The 17992-nt window shown below is 48.1% G+C and overlaps 1 protein-coding gene across 1 annotated transcript in view; it reads left to right on the top strand.

Moving 5' to 3' along the window:
* LOC139402720 (microtubule-associated protein 2-like) overlaps positions 1-17992 on the top strand; it is a 57088-nt gene that overhangs the window by 9790 nt on the left and 29306 nt on the right. The window contains exons 2-4 of the mRNA XM_071146620.1: positions 3119-3202; positions 16742-16913; positions 17535-17636. Coding sequence (XP_071002721.1) covers positions 16754-16913; positions 17535-17636 — 262 coding nt within the window. The 5' untranslated portion in view covers positions 3119-3202; positions 16742-16753. The remainder of the gene's footprint in view (positions 1-3118; positions 3203-16741; positions 16914-17534; positions 17637-17992) is intronic.

Raw genomic sequence — 17992 nt, 5'->3', positions numbered from 1 at the left:
ACACACCATTATCACCCCCTAATGGACAGACATGGACACATCATTATCACCCCCTAATGGACAGACATGGACACATCATTATCACCCCCTAATGGACAGACATGGACACATCATTATCACCCCCTAATGGACAGACATGGACACACCATTATCACCCCCTAATGGACAGACATGGACACATCATTATCACCCCCTAATGGACAGACATGGACACATCATTATCACCCCCTAATGGACAGACATGGGCACATCATTATCACCCCCTAATGGACAGACATGGACACACTATTATCACCCCCTAATGGACAGACATGGGCACATCATTATCACCCCCTAATGGACAGACATGGACACACCATTATCACCCCCTAATGGACAGACATGGACACATCATTATCACCCCCTAATCGACAGACATGGACACATCATTATCACCCCCTAATGGACAGACATGGACACATCATTATCACCCCCTAATGGACAGACATGGACACATCATTATCACCCCCTAATGGACAGACATGGGCACATCATTATCACCCCCTAATGGACAGACATGGACACACCATTATCACCCCCCTAATGGACAGACATGGACACACCATTATCACCCCCTCTGCAGTGGTATTTCAACCACAATCCCCAGTTGATTTAACTCTGACTGGTGGTTTGATGAATTAAACAAACACCAGGGTGTGTGTGTGTGTGTGTGTGTGTGTGTGTGTGTGTGCCTGCGGGAAGCTGGAGTCTGTCCGTGGGGACAAGGGGGCTGGCTGACTGAATTATAGATGAGGGATGTGGGCGAAGAGAAGGTTAAGTGAAGGACAGAATGCACAGTCTCTCTGAGTAGATCTCCTATATGATTTACTGTACCTCCAGGTCTGGAGCAACACAGACTTAGTCTGGCCTGGACACTTCAGACAGATCTCACTCAATCATTATTCTGCAAAGGCTATATCTCCTAAACTAATATGTTTATTGCTGTAAAAGCGTTGGTAGAGCATAGCACATGCAACACCAGGGTTGTCGGTTCAATTCCCATGGGGGAACAGTAGGAAAATGTCTGCACTCACAACCTACTGTAAGTGTCTCTGGATAAGAGTGTCTGATAAATGACTCCATGTCAACACTTAAACTAATATGTTTATTGCTGTGTTTTCTCATTCATATAAATGATCAAGCATATTGGTTAGTGCAAATCACTACTCAATGACAACAGATGGAGAGGATGATGATATTGATGATGATGGTGAGGCTAGACAAGTTGAAACCAGTCTAGAGCAAAATATGTCCAGCTAGGGAGCATGTCCCTACAACCATCTGTCTGCTTGTGTTTTCTAAACTTAGAGATCTAACACTTAGCAACAGACCAAGACAAGGCTCACTGACAGCTACTGTTGTACCTGACTGACTCTCTCTGTGCCAAAACAATGGCTGCTGTTGCTGTGAGCCTAGAACCTTTCAAGCCATCACTGAACCAGGCTGGCTGTGGTGAATTCGATGAAGGGGACTTTGTCTGTCTGCTCCTGTGATCTCTGATTGTCATGGCTGCTCTGAGCAGATGTCCCCAAATCTCTCTCTCTTCCCCTTTCCATTCACCTTCCCTCACAATCCCTCAAGCTCTCCCTCAAGCTCTCCCTCCCTCCCATCACAGTTCTTTATGCCTTCCCTCCATTCCCCCGCCTCCCTCCCTCCCTCCCTCCCTCCCTCCCTCCCTCCCTCCCTCCCTCCCTCCCTCCCTGCCTGCCCTGCCTGCCTGCCTGCCTGCCTGCCTGCCTGCCTGCCTGCCTGCCTGCCTGCCTGCTTCATCCCCCCCTCGCTCCTCCCTCACCCCCTCTCTATCTCCTTCCCCAACGCTCTCCTCCCTCACCCCATCTCTCTCTCTCCATCTCTCTATCTCCCCAACTCTCTCCTCCCCTTTCTCTTTCTCTCCTCTCTCCTTCCCCCTCGCTCTCCTTCCCCATCTCTCTTTACCCCCCTTTCTCTTTCTCTCCTCTCTCCTTCCCCCTCACTCTCCTTCCCCCTCTCTCACTCTCCTTCCCCCTCTCTCACTCTCCTTCCCCCATCCCTCTTTCCTTCCCCATCTCTCTTTACTCCCCTCTATCTCCCCCCTGTCTCTCTCTTCCTCTCTCTCTCCTCTCTTTGCAAACTCCTCTCTACGCCCCCCCCCCCCCCCCCCACCTCGTCTCTCCTCATCCCCTGTGTGAATACGGACAATCTTTAGAAACCTAAACTCACTTTGACATGTTGCTGGGGATTTCTGGCAAAAAAACAAGGCTACATCCCCAGGCCTGGTCGGGTTGGTTGTGTCACCCTTCTCCCCTTCCCCTCATCCCCTTCTCCCCTCTTCCTGTCTTCTCCCTCTCCCCTCTCCCCTGTAGCTGTGATGGTCAGTGTGAATGGCCATGTTGCACTTGGTCCTGCCAGGGGCCCCTGACTGTGCTGGGGTGATGAATGTAGAACCAGCTCCCCGAAGAGACTCCCAGCCTAAGAACCAGACTGTCTGTCTGTCGCTGGGGCCAAACAAACCCATTGTTCTTATCTGTGGTGGACGTGCTCACATGGGCCCCTCGTCACTGGTGGATAATGTGAGGACTTGTTGTAGTAATTGTGGATTGCCCCTCTGTCCCATTGTACTACCCATAGAAGTCTGCTATAGAGATTGGGATGCTTAATACAGTCCGGGCGAATTACTCCAAGACAGAGTAGATAGGATCACTCACAAACACTCTTAGTCAAACTAGGAGGTTTCTACATGAAAGCCTCCAGCCTTGGCCCACTGCTCCACACTGCAGTTTAAGTAGCATGCTTCAGGGAAAACACTGATCAGTTTAACCTGTAGTCCTCCATAAGTCTGCCAGCAACATTAATCCAACCATTGTGTTTGAGTAGACTACCCTCTCTTATTCAGTACATACTGTCAGTCTGGTACAGTATCTAGCCACTTAACCACGGACATGATTTAGAGTAGGGGGAATGGTGATCTGGCAACAGGTGTGTGTGTGTGTGTGTGTGTGTGTGTGTGTGTGTGTGTGTGTGTGTGTGTGTGTGTGTGTGTGTGTATTATGACTGTTCTCTGTTTGTTCTAGCATTCTTAATTCTCTCTATCTCCCTATAGGTGTAACCAGGAGGTTTTCCACATCTGTCCTCTGATTCCTACCATTGTGTTCAGAAGTGGTTAAGTCCATCAGCAACTGATCAGGTAAGACCAGAGAGAACAAACACTTGTAAAGAGAGCTTTAGCTGAAATGATGGTACAGATGTAGGATCTTTATTTGAAAAATAATCCTGCAGCAACAGGAAATGTAAATTATTTTGTGGATTATAATTAATGGACGTTATTTTGTAGGGGTTGATACATTTTTCATTAGGGCAAATCAAATCTGACATTTTAAGGTGGAAATCACAAACTTTAAAAGCCTTTTAAAACCTCGAATATACTACAATGTTGCATTTCCTGCTGTGCAGAGACATTCTCAGCAACAAAAGAGGGATCAAATTAAGACCCTACATCTGTATGTTTATTTGACTAAACACAGAGATCACTGATTGCATATGTAGCCATAGATAATGTCTGTCCATACTATAGCCCCATAGTTCACTCCAGTTACCCTGTAAATCTGTCGATGTGCCCTTGAGCAAGGCTCTTAACCCTAATTTACTCCAGGGGTGCTGTACTACTATGGCTGACCCTGTAAAACAACACATTTCACTATCTGGTGTATGTGACAAGAAAACATCTATTTCTTTTGCATATCCATGTTTTTTGTTTATATCTCTGCTTATTGTCTCATGCGTGTCTCTTCAGAGTAAAACACTGATTGATTTGTTTTCCTCAGAGGAAAACACATTCAATTATTAAACAACATTTATTTCCAATATGGTTCTGGAACACATAATTATGACTCATCATTACTGCAATCAGAGTTCATTCTGTAGAGCAGCAGGAGTGTTTGAACCTTCCCAGAATGCTCTTCCATGAGTCATCAGACCTCAGTAGTAATGGTTAAGTGGCTCTGCTCAGGTGTACCAGTACTGTAGTTACCAGGGTTTAGAAAGGGACAGAGGGTAATCGTGTGTATAATACCATTTAGAATGAGGGTAAAGGGGTATTGTGGGTAATTGAGTCCTTGATAACATGGATGTGTTAGAGGATGTAGGATATATTCCTTATACTAGCAGATCCAGTCATAGTCTGTCCTGTTGCTTCTCAATCTCCATTCTGTTTGACATGTTGAGGATCCATTAAGGTTTTATTGATACGTTGTAGACATTTACTGGCACTTACTCAATGTTGAAATGTTAGCAGCAGTGTTTTTCTCATGGCCAGAAGGTTATTGACAGCAATGATGTGTGATTTGCCTGTGAGTGTGGACAGTATAAACCTGTTCTCTCACCAGTAATCCCCCAGCCAACAGAAAACAAATCCCAGTGTAGGTTATTGGCCTGACAGCCCAACAGCACTATAACTGATCTGCTCCTGTCCTGACCAATCACAACTGTGAAACAAACCAACCTGACCAATCAAAGTTTAGAAACAGTCCAACCTGACCAATCAGAACTTAGAAACAAACCAACCTGACCAATCAAAGTTTAGAAACAGTCCAACCTGACCAATCAGAACTTAGAAACAAACCAACCTGACCAATCAAAGTTTAGAAACAGTCCAAGCTGACCAGAGTTAACAGTCCAACCAGAGAGGCCATGACTGGCTCTATTCCCTTCAACACTGACCAGCAACAAGGTATTATTGAGTTGTTGATGTCACTTAGCCTGACGTCCATTAGTGGGACTGTAATGGCCTCTGGTCATGTCATATATGTCTGTCTGACCCGTGGAGTAGACACCACCTGGTCATACCTGGCCATCTACACACACACACACACACACACACACACGCACACGCACGCACGCACACACACACACACACACACACTCACACACACACACACACACACACACACACACACACACACACACACACACACACACACACACACACTCAGTTTTCGGGGGTAATAACTGTAAGTAACTATCCTGCAGGCCTAATGACTGTAATGGCTAGTGACTCAGGCTGTCACTTTCTTACTGTTGTTATGCAAGGTCCTACAGTAGACTGCTGCACTAAGGTCTTTGTTTGGTTGAAAGGCATGTCTGACCTGGCAGACTGGCTGGCTGACTGGCTGGCTGACTGGCTGGCTGACCTGACTGACCTGACTGACTGGCTGGCTGACCTGACTGACCTGACTGACCTGACTGACTGGCTGGCTGACTGGCTGGCTGACTGGCTGACTGGCTGGCTGACATGGCTGACCTGACTGACCCGACTGGCTGGCTGACCTGACTGACCTGACTGGCTGGCTGACTGGCTGGCTGACCTGACTGACCTGACTGGCTGGCTGACCTGACTGGCTGACTGGCTGACTGACTGACTGACTGGCTGACTGACTGACTGGCTGTCTGACTAACTGACTGACCTGACTGGCTGGCTGACTGGCTGGCTGACCTGACTGACCTGACTGGCTGGCTGACCTGACTGGCTGACTGACTGGCTGACTGACTGGCTGGCTGACCTGACTGACCTGACTGGCTGGCTGACATGGCTGACTGTCTAACCTGACTGGCTCACTGGCCTGGGTCACTGGCCTGGCTGGCTGATTGGCTGACTGACATGGCTGGCTGACTGACTGACTGGCTGTCTGACATGGCTGGCTGACTGGTTGACTGACTGACTGGCTGTCTGACATGGCTGACTGTCTAACCTGACTGGCTCACTGGCCTGGCTGGCTGACCTGACTGACCTGACTGGCTGACTGACTGGCTGTCTGACATGGCTGGCTGACTGGTTGACTGACTGGCTGACTGGCTGACTGACTGACTGACTGACTGGCTGACTGACTGGCTGTCTGACTAACTGACTGGCTGACTGGCTGCAGTTGGAGACAGAGCTCTGCAATGCAGCAACAGCAGGGAACATTATAAATTCTCTACTTTCACCTTGTGCTGACGTCAAACCTGGGCTGTGTTCAGTAGGGACAAAATGTATTGAAACAATGAGGCGGAGCTCTAGAACCCGAACTTATCCAATCAGAACACAGATCACTTTTTGCTATAATGTGCCTTTCTGAATATGACCCTGGTTTAAAGAGTACCCTGCTGTAATACCCTGGTGTAATACCCTGCTGTAATACCCTGCTGTAATACCCTGGTGTAATACCCTGGTGTAATACCCTGGTGTAATACCCTGGTGCAATACCCTGGTTTAAAGAGTACCCTGGTGTAATACCCTGGTGTAATACCCTGGTGCAATACCCTGGTTTAAAGAGTACCCTGGTGTAATACCCCGGTGTAATACCCTGGTGCAATACCCTGGTTTAAAGAGTACCCTGCTGTAATACCCTGCGGTTATACCCTGCTGTTATACCCTGCGGTTATACCCTGGTTAATACCCTGGTGTAATACCCTGCTGTTATACCCTGCGGTAATACCCTGGTTAATACCCTGGTGTAATATCCTGGTGTAATACCCTGCAGTTATACCCTGCGGTAATACCCTGGTTAATACCCTGGTTAATACCCTGGTGTAATACCCTGCTGTTATACCCTGCTGTGATACCCTGCTGTAATACCCTTGTTAATACCCTGCTCTAATACCCTGGTTAATACCCTGGTTAATACCCTGGTGTAATACCCTGGTGTAATACCCTGCGGTAATACCCTGGTGTAATACCCTGCTGTTATACCCTGGTTAATACCCTGGTTAATACCCTGATGTAATACCCTGGTGTAATACCCTGCTGTTATACCCTGCTGTAATACCCTGGTTAATACCCTGGTTAATACCCTGGTGTAATACCCTGCTGTAATACCCTGCTGTAATACCCTGGTTAATACCCTGCTGTAGTACCCTGGTTAATACCCTGCTGTAATACCCTGGTGTAATACCCTGGTTAATACCCTGGCTAATTCCCTGGTTAATACCCTGGTGTAATACCCTGGCATAACCAATTTGACAGAGCTTGAAAAAATTTGAAAATAATAATGAGTAAATGTTGCACAATCCAGGTGTGGAAAGCTCTCAGAGATTTACCCAGAAAGACTCACAGCTGTAATCACTGCCAAAGGGTGTGTGAATACTTATGTAAATTAGATTGTTTTGTATTTCATTTTTAATACATGTGCAAAAATGTCAAAAAAACGTTTTCACTTTGTCATATTGGGGTATTGTGTGTATTGCGAGATAAAAATAGTGTTTAATTCATTTTGAATTCCGACTGTAACACAACGAAATGTGGAATAAGTCAAGAGGTATGAATACTTTCTGAAGGCACTGACAGATATGATTGATGATTGTCTGACGTGTACAGTAGCGTCCTGAATGTTTCACCTCACTCCTTGTTGAATGCTGTTCATTCACACTTCACTGTGCTTCTATTCTACTACCATTCTGCCTTGCATTCTACTACCATTCTGCCTTGTAATCTACTACCATTCTGCCTTCTATTCTACTACCATTCTGCCTTCTATTCTACTACCATTCTGCCTTGTATTCTACTACCATTCTGCCCTGTATTCTACTACCATTCTGCCTTGTATTCTACTACCATTCTGCCTTGTATTCTACTACCATTCTGCCTTGTATTCTACTACCATTCTGCCTTCTATTCTACTATCATTCTGCCTTGTATTCTACTACCATTCTGCCTTGTATTCTACTGCCATTCTGCCTTGTATTCTACTACCATTCTGCCTTGTATTCTACCACCATTCTGCCCTGTATTCTACTACCATTCTGCCCTGTATTCTACTACCATTCTGCCTTGTATTCTACTACCATTCTGCCTTGTATTCTACCACCATTCTGCCCTGTATTCTACTACCATTCTGCCCTGTATTCTACTACCATTCTGCCTTGTATTCTACTACCATTCTGCCTTGTATTCTACTACCATTCTGCCTTCTATTCTACTATCATTCTGCCTTGTATTCTACTACCATTCTACCTTGTATTCTACTACCATTCTGCCTTGTATTCTACTACCATTCTGCCTTGTATTCTACTACCATTCTGCCTTGTATTCTACTACCATTCTGCCTTGTATTCTACTATCTGTCTCTGCTGAGTCACCATAAATGTGTGAGATGGTATTATCCTAAACCTTGACAAAGGTGAACATCTGCAGCAGGTTGACATTTAATGTCATGAGTCTAGCCCTGGAGGCAGAACTGAGCCCTTTCCACTAGATGGGCCAGCTGGAAAGTCTAAATTGGCTAAATTGTAAAGATTTATGAAATCATAAATGTGCTTTTGGTCTTAATATAAGGTTAGGGTTAGGCATTAGGTTTAATGCTAGAGACCACAAGCAGAGCTGCCTCCAGAACAACATTCATGACAACCTACACATCTGCACACCCTGAATCTAAATCTATAGCTACCCAGGGTTGATGTAAGGACCTATGTACAGTATGTCCTTCTATGACCACTCCGTCCCCACAAGACGTTGTCCTCACAAACCACAAGGATTACAGGGGCAGGTTGATCTGAGCTACTGTGATGGGCTGGCACTAGCAGGAATTCTGTCTCCTAAATGGCGGCTGACATTCTGATGAACAGAACTCAGGGAGGCATAAAGATTGCCCCAGTAGAGGAGCGGGAAGAGGACAGGGCTTATGAAAGAGGGAGGGAGGGAGACAGGAGACAGGGAGGGAGGGAGACAGGGATACAGGGAGGGAGACAGGGAGGGAGGGAGGGAGACAGGGAGGGAGACAGGGAGACAGGGAGACAGGGAGGGAGGGAGGGAGGGAGGGAGGGAGGGAGGGAGGGAGGGAGGGAGGGAGGGAGGGAGGGAGGGAGGGAGGGAGGGAGGGAGGGAGAGAGGGAGGGAGGGAGAGAGGGAGGGAGGGAGGGAGAATTTAATTGAAAGAGAAATGGTGAGAGAGAGAGGTCATAGAGAGAGAGGGAAAGAGAGAGGGAAAGAGAGAGAAAGAGATAGAGAGAGAGAGAGAGAGAGAGAGAGAGAGAGAGAGAGAGAGAGCGCGCGCGAGAGAGATAGAGAAGGGTCATAGAGAGAGGTAGTGGGAGAAGATGAGGGTGAAAAGAGTGAGACAATGGAGGGAGAGAGGGAGGGCAAGAGGGGGGTGAGAGACAGAGAGAGAGAGAGAGAGAAGGTGGTGGTGGGAGAAAAGGGTGGGAAATAGAGAGACTATAGAGGGGAGGCAGAGAGAGATGGAGGGAGGGAGCTTATGATGCCTACTGACCTGAGTGGAACTCAGAAAGCCCCTGAGGCTTCCTGTCCTGCCACGCCCAAAAGCAAACCATCTTCATCCAACCATCAATATTTCTCTCTCTCTAGCTCTCTCTCTCCTATCCCTCACTCTGTGTACTGTATCTGCTGGCATATGATAGCCAGACCCTGCATGTTCCAACCAGGGAGAAATAGCCCAGTCTGACCAGTCAGTGTTAGAAGTGATAGGACAGGACATTCTCATGTCCCCTGGCCTGCATACTGCCTGCACTGTTTACTAAGGCTTATATGGAGAAAAAAATGGCACTATAGCAGATATGACAGGAACAGAGATGACAGGAAGAAAAGCCGATTTTCTGGTTATGATCGTCCTTTCTATGTGTGTCTGATATCGTCTCATCTCACAGTACAAAGGAATGAAAAGAGATTTTCCGCCAGCTTCTAATGGAATGTGAGGTATTAGACTGTTAGACAGTTAGGCACTATCCCTCTTTCTCGCACTGCTTGTTTGAGTGTTTTTGTGCTGTAAAGGGGGTGAGCATGGACAGGGGGACGGGGAGGGGGGAGTCAGATAATGTTAGCATGACTGGATCACAATGATATGGAAACAGCCTTTCCTTATCAGGTCAATGAGATGCTAATTCCTCATCATCTCCCTAGCGGTGTACTGTAAAGGTAGACTCAGCAAGCCACACTTTCTCCTTAGCAACAGCCAGGCGAGACATTCCTTTGGCTTCGATTCTCTCTCTCGCTCTCTCTCTCACTCTGTGTGTGTCGCAGTAGGGCTTTTCTTTCCTCTGTTGATCACACAGAGAGATCTCATCCTCTCAACCACCTCCTTCCACTCCACTACAGCAGACATTGGCCTAGTTCACTGTGAAATCCTTTCTACACTGCCAGGACCACAGAGAGGAGAGGAGAGGAGAGGATAGGAGGGGAGAGAGAGAGAGAGAGAGAGAGAGAGAGAGAGAGAGAGAGAGAGAGAGAGAGAGAGAGAGAGAGAGAGAGAGAGAGAGAGAGAGAGAGAGAGTAAGGGAAGGTGAGCGAGAGAGAGAGAGAGAGAGAGAGAGGGGGGAAGGGAAGGTGAGAGAGAGGGGAAGGGGGGTTAGAGAGAGAGAGAGAGAGAGAGAGAGAGGGGAAGGGAGGGTGAGAGAGAGGGGGGAAGGGGTGAGAGAGAGAGAGGAGTTTAGTTTTTATAAAACCTTTATTTTATACTCAAGTATTTAAAAAAAAAATCTCTCTTCTGGACACCTTTATTATACTCCAACCACATTGTTAACAATAATAGTGACATATGAGATAACAACCAATGCCATCTCCTCATCCTCTCTTCCACCATTTCAACCTCCCCATTACATTGTTTTCCATTGTCCCCTCATCCCCTATCTACACTCCAAGATACTTAAAACCTCCCTTACACCATTCCAGCCCCCCTGCAAACCCATGATCCCTTCAGACCATTTCCCCCAATTTATCTTTGCAGAGGATATTCCCCTAAACCGATCAATCACGAGACTCAAACTATCGACCTCCGCTTGATTTTTCACTAAAATAACTACATCATAAGCATAGGCAGAGAGACGAATGGGAGGAATATCCCCTGAAAAGTACTGTACACTCCTTCAATGCGACTTCTAATGCTATTTAGTAGTGGCTCTATAGCGATTACATATAACATTCCCGACAACGAACACCCCTGCCTAATACCTCTACACACTTTAAAAGGAGCACTCAAACCACCGTTAACTTTCAATACACTTTCAATGTCACCATATATCACCCTGATCATGGCAATAAAACCAGAGCTGAAACCAAAAGCCTCAAAGGTGTGCCATAAGTATTGATGTTCAACTCAGTCAAATTTCCTTCACCTGATCAATTGAAATTAGACCAGCATTCAACCCAATAGCCCTAGAGACGTCCCTAGAGATGTTATCCTCTATCCTCTACCTCTCCATCTATAAACCTCTCCACCTCTCCCAGAAACCTCTCCACCCCTCCACCTCTCCTCTCCACCTCTCCCAGAAACCTCTCCACCTCTCCCAGAAACCTCTCTACCTCTCCACCTCTCCCAGAAACCTATCCACCCCTCCACCTCTCCAACCTCTCCACCTCTCCCACCTCTCCACCTCTCCCAGAAACCTCTCCACCCCTCCACCTCTCCTCTCCACCTCTCACAGAAACCTCTCCACCTCTCCCAGAAATCTCTCCATCTCTCCATCTCTCCCAGAAACCTCTCTACCTCTCCCAGAAACCTCTCCACCTCTCCACCTCTCCACCTCTCCCAGAAACCTATCCACCCCTCCACCTCTCCAACCTCTCCACCTCTCCCACCTCTCCACCTCTCCCAGAAACCTCTCCACCCCTCCACCTCTCCTCTCCACCTCTCACAGAAACCTCTCCACCTCTCCCAGAAATCTCTCCATCTCTCCATCTCTCCCAGAAACCTCTCCACCTCTCCCACCTCTCCACCTCTCCACCTCTCCCAGAAACCTCTCCCAGAAACCTCTCCACCTCTCCAACTCTCCACCTCTCCCAGAGAGATTGTGTTCTCTCTCACTTGGGCCCATGTGTACTGTCTCGTGCCTCCATGTTGGCTCTGCCAAATATCACAGTTCATGTGTTACAATAAGGCGCTTTAAAAAGGTCCTTGAGGCTAAATGAGGTTCTTTGTGGTTTCTGTCTAAATCGCCGACTGTGCAGTTAAAATCCCCAGCAATAAATAAATAATCCTTAGTGTTACATTTCTCAATGGTATTTGATGTCTCTGCCTCTACTGGGGCATATACATTTATATACACACAGTGATGTTTTCATACCTAACTTTTAATAACCTTCCCTCAACTACCTCTTCAACCGAAGGCAAAAGCCTTTTGAGAACAGGATAGCCACACCCCTACTCTTTGAGCTTTTATGACTATACGTCTTTCGCCCCATTTACGTTTAAAGAATACATCTTAAAACTACTCATGCCTGAAAAACAAATACAGAGAACGAGACAGAAAACACATCTCTTTACAAAGTTAAGGCTGTGACTGAACTCTTCCATTTCCTTTAGAATTTAAATCACTTGTCACTCTCATAACAGCTTTCTTGAGTCTAGCGATTTCAGGGCTTGTCAAACCTCAACTGATTTATCAATCTCTACCTTCCTCTTAGAATTAGAACCTTCATCACCCCTTAAATTCTTCCTCTTAATCATCGGTACTTTAAACACAGCTGCTTAATTTTCCATTATTTCAATCTCCTCTTGAACTCCACTTTCATTTTCCAGCACCGACTCAGCGACCCCGGTCTCAGTCTCACGTTCATCCCTTCTCGGTGGTGCATTACCTGCACCCCCGCTAGAGCTGCTACCGGGCTCTGCGCGCTGGTTCTCGAGACAACAACGTACCAAATACCCCTCTCTTCCACAGCCAAAGCATTTCATTGATTCAGTAGAAGTGTAGAACACAATCAAATCCGCCAATCTTAAAACTAAACGCTAAATTCAGTTGGTCAGTATCCTTCTTTAAAATCATGTGCACTTGTCTCCTGTGAGACACGACATGTTTCAACAAAGGAGATTTGCATCCAGAAATAACCTTTTTTTATTGTAGATACAAGTTGACCATGACGAGATAACTCTCCCTCCAACACTTCATCTCTAACGAATGGTGGCTCATTAGAAAGTATAACTTTCTTTGCCCGATTCCTAAGAGGAAATACCGACGTCTGTGTCTCCCGCAATCCCTGACTGAGGGTTGACTACATATTGTCTGTTCTCTGACTGAGGGTTGACTACATCTGGTCTGTTCTCTGACTGAGGGTTGACTACATCTGGTCTGTTCCCTGACTGACGGTTGACTACATCTGGTCTGTTCCCTGACTGAGGGTTGACTACATCTGGTCTGTTCCCTGACTGAGGGTTGACTACATCTGGTCTGTTCCCTGACTGAGGGTTGACTACATCTGGTCTGTTCCCTGACTGAGGGTTGACTACATCTGGTCTGTTCCCTGACTGAGGGTTGACTACATCTGGTCTGTTCCCTGACTGAGGGTTGACTACATCTGGTCTGTTCCCTGACTGAGGGTTGACTACGTCTGGTCTGTTCCCTGACTGAGGGTTGACTACATCTTGTCTGTTCTCTGACTGAGGGTTGACTACATCTGGTCTGTTCCCTGACTGAGGGTTGACTACATCTGGTCTGTTCCCTGACTGAGGGTTGACTACATCTGGTCTGTTTCGCTGACTGAGGGTTGACTACATCGGGTCTGTTGCCTGACTGAGGTTGACTACATCTGGTATGTTCCCTGAATGAGGGTTGACTACATCTGGTCTGTTCCCTGACTGAGGGTTGACTACATCTGGTCTGTTCCCTGACTGAGGGTTGACTACATCTGATCTGTTCCCTGACTGAGGGTTGACTACATCTGGTCTGTTCCCTGACTGAGGATTGACTACATCTGGTCTGTTCCCTGACTGAGGGTTGACTACATCTGGTATGTTCCCTGACTGAGGGTTGACTACATCTGGTCTGTTCTCTGACTGAGGGTTGACTACGTCCTGTCTGTTCTCTGACTGAGGGTTGACTACATCTGGTCTGTTCTCTGACGGAGGGTTGACTACATCTGGTCTGTTCCCTGACTGAGGGTTGACTACGTCTTGTCTGTTCCCTGACTGAGGGTTGACTACATCTGGTCTGTTCCCTGACTGAGGGTTGACTACATCTGGTCTGTTCCCTGACTGAGGGTTGACTACATCTGGTCTGTTCTCTGACTGAGGGTTGACTACATCTGGTCTGTTCTCTGACGGAGGGTTGACTACATCTGGTCTGTTCTCTGACTGAGGGTTGACTACATCTGGTCTGTTCTCTGACTGAGGGTTGACTACATCTGATGATGTGGGGAATCACAGATAATGAGAGCTGTGGTTTCCCTGCCATGTGCAGATGGGCGAGGTGTGCGTGTCGTGCACGTGCGTTCGTGTGTGTGTGTATGTATGTACTTAGACGCCTGTCTGGGCCATCTGTGGGATCCCAGCTGACTTGTAGGGCATGTTACCATGGTAACCGTCTCCTTAGGGTGTCTCTGTGTGTCTGTGTTGACTCTTCTCATTTTGGTCTCTCCACTGTATCATAATATGCATGATTCTTACTGCTAAGGCGAGAGGGCACGAGACAAATCAAATCTGTTTCTCTTTAAACTCCCAATTGAATTGTAAAAGCTGCAGAGCCCAGTTAATGTGTTTGTTATTTACAATACTGAGTGACTGAAATAAATCCTTGTCTGCCTTCCCATTCTTCTACCCTTCTCCAGAAGTACGCATTTCTTCACTCCCCCTTATGCATTTAAAGGCATTGGATTGGTGCAAACATGGCTTGAGGTAGTTTTACCCGTTTACCTCACAACAGTCCCTTCCTTTTAGATCCTCGAGGGGAAGTGTACAAGAGCAGACATGAGGAGGAGGGCAGAGAATCAGACTGTAGCCCTTGTTCTTGTTGTTGATTTGAGCATGTTAGGATTGAGAGTGAGACAGGTGGTCCATGTTCCACACAGCCTTATGAGGATGGGTCTAGCTAGTCCTTCTATACTAGTCCTCCTCTGGATGTCCCCTTCATTCACCCTACATAACCCCCTTCCTCAAACATAACCCCCTTCCTCAAACATAACCCCCTTCCTCAAACATAACCCCCTTCCTCAAACATAACCCCCTTCCTCAAACATAACCCCCTTCCTCAAACATAACCCCCTTCCTCAAACATAACCTCCTTCCTCAAACATATCCCCCTTCCTCAAACATAACCCCCTTCCTCAAACATATCCCCCTTCCTGAACATATCCCCCTTCCTCAAACATAACCCCCTTCCTCAAACATAACCCCCTTCCTCAAACATAACCCCTTCCTCAAACATAACCCCCTTCCTCAAACATAACCCCCTTCCTCAAACATAACCCCCTTCCTCAAACATATCACCCTTCCTGAACATATCCCCCTTCCTCAAACATATCCCCCTTCCTCAAACATAACCCCCTTCCTAAAACATAACCCCCTTCCTCAAACATAACCCCCTTCCTCAAACTAAACACCTTCCTCAAACATAACCCCCTTCCTCAAACATAACCCCCTTCCTCAAACATATCCCCCTTCCTCAAACATATCCCCCTTCCTCAAACATATCCCCCTTCCTCAAACATAACCCCCTTCCTTAAACATAACCTCCTTCCTCAAACATAAACCCCTTCCCAGTGGAGGCTGCTGAGGGGAGGACGGCTCATAATAATGGCTGGAATGGTATCAAACACATAGAAACCATGTTTGATACCATTCCACTCATTCCGTTCCAGCCATTCCGTTCCAGTCTGTCCTCCCCAATTAAGGTGCCACCAACCTCCTGTGCCCTTTCTCACAGGCCTCTGTCCCTGTCTCACCCAGTGGGATGTGGGATGTTGAGCAGAGACAAGGCCATTTCGTCTACGTGCTGGTTGAGCTCAAACTGGTGTCATACCTCGATATAGTGACAGATTTCCAGACCCTTTCCTGTTGCCTACCCCTGCCTTAGGCCCTAGGTATGCCAAGTATGTGCCAGGCAGATTCTATACTGAGGACACTAGGAAGTGTCCCTTTGTGCCTAGAGGCTTGGTGTGGGGGTTGTGCAATACTGCATTGTCATTTACTGATTGATTTGAACTGCCAGTCTTTTTATCGCTTTAACCTCTTATATGCTCTCTCTCTCTCTCTCTCTCTCTCTCTCTCTCTCTCTGTCTCTCTCTCTCTCTCTCTCTCTCTCACACTCTCTCTCTCACACTCCCTCTCCTCATTCTTCCTCTCTCTCTACCGCTACCCCCTACCTCTCACCCCCCTCTTCGTCTCTCCCCTCACTCCCTCCCCCCTCTCTCTCTCCCCTCCCCCCCCTCTCTCTCCCCTCACTCCTTCCCCCTCTCTCTCTCCCCTCTCACCCCCTCTCTCTCTCACCCCTCACTCCCTCCCCCCTCTCTCTCCCCTCACTCCTTCCCCCCTCTCTCTCTCCCCCCCCCTCTCTCTCTCCCCTCACTCCTTCCCCCCTCTCTCTCTCTCTCTCCCTCACTCCCTCCCCCCTCTCTCTCCCCTCACTCCTTCCCCCCCCTCTCTCTCTCCCCTCACCCCCCCTCTCTCTCCCCTCACTCCTTCCCCCTCTCTCTCCCCTCACTCCTTCCCCCCTCTCTCTCTCCCCTCTCCCCCCCTCTCTCTCTCTCCCCTCACTCCTTCCCCCCTCTCTCTCTCTCCCCTCACTCCTTCCCCCCTCTCTCTCTCCCCCTCACTCCCTCCCCCCTCTCTCTCCCTCTCACTCCTTCCCCCCTCTCTCTCTCTCCCTCTCCCCCCCCCCTCTCCCCCTCTCCCCCCTCTCTCTCTCCCCCTCTCCTCCCCCACTCCTCTCTCTCTCCCTCACTCCTTCCCCTCCCCCCCTCTCTCTCCCCCCCTCACTCCCCCCCCCCCCTCTCTCCCCTCACTCCTTCCCCCCTCTCTTTCCTCGTCAGTGTCTAGTTGTCATGGCAGACAGTCGGCAGCCCGAGGACAACAGCTCCTCTCACTGGGCCCCTCCCACTAACGGAGCCCAGGACCAGTCAGCTGCCCTCGCTGGCCACGGAGAGAACGGCTTCTCCTCTTACAGAGAGAACGGCTATCACGGAGGACACGCTGCCACAGCAGGTGAGAGAGCGCTGGGGGGGGTATAGCCACATGTTAACTGAAGCGGTGGGCGTTACCATGCAGCCTCGTTGAGGTTTCCTTGAGCCCCTGAGGGAAATAGCTGGAGCTGTATCCCTATAGGGTTTTAGGGACCTCGTTGGAGTTGGTGGTTTACCTGTAGACGTGTATAGTAGGCTGATTTTACGATTACAATACGACTTGCTGATAAGGAAGGATGTGACTGTGTAAAGGCCTGGTTTTGTCCTTCAGGTTGAGTTTACTGTAACAGAGTAGTACACTGGCATGGTCCTTCAGGTTGAGTTTACTGTAACAGAGTAGTACACTGGCATGGTCCTTCAGGTTGAGTAATTAACTGAGCCTCAGGTGCTTCAGTGGCCTAGGGCACCTTTTAGGGACATGGACATCGTTAAATAAGATGGCGTTCTTCAGTGACGTATGAAGTCATTCAGTGACAGAGGTTAGAGTAGGTGTTTGTGTGCTTGTGCATGTGTCTCAATGTTTGTTTGTCTGCATGTCTGGCTGTGTGTATGTGTGTCTGTGCCTGCAATTCTGCTTGTATATGTATGCGTGTCTGCGTTTCTGTACGTGTGTGTGTGTGTGTGTGTGTGTGTCCGCGTGCAGAGCAAGTGTCAGCCCGTATAGTTGAGAAGGTGACAGCAGAGGCGGTGGCAGTGCTCAAGCAGGAGCAGGACAAGCAGGACTCTACTAGGAGACTGTCCTCAGGTAGGCCTTAGTGACAGAGTTCCCTACAATACCTTGTTTCACACTACTGAGCAGAGCCGTGTCAGGGTGGAAAGATAAGTGTGAAAAGGGTATGACGCACCAGCATCACACTGATAGCCTCATACCAGGCTACAGTAGCCAACGTCCGCTGGCCCCCGTGAGTGGCATGGGACATACTGCAGGGTAAGATAAAGTGTCTGTCAAGCCTCTTTCCCTGGCTGTACCATTACATCATCATTGTGCTGTTGGTGCCGTTTGGCTGTTAGGATTGTCTTTAGCTGTGACTGACGTTGTGCCGGTGCTCTCTGCCGCTTGTTAAAGCTACAGTCTGGGTTTGGTACGTCCATCTACACATC

This window comes from Oncorhynchus clarkii, unplaced genomic scaffold (assembly GCF_045791955.1).
Source record: "Oncorhynchus clarkii lewisi isolate Uvic-CL-2024 unplaced genomic scaffold, UVic_Ocla_1.0 unplaced_contig_3542_pilon_pilon, whole genome shotgun sequence".
Classification (NCBI taxonomy): domain Eukaryota; kingdom Metazoa; phylum Chordata; class Actinopteri; order Salmoniformes; family Salmonidae; genus Oncorhynchus; species Oncorhynchus clarkii.
Note: the sequence above shows the minus strand (reverse complement) of the source record. Positions and strands in the feature narration are given on the sequence as shown.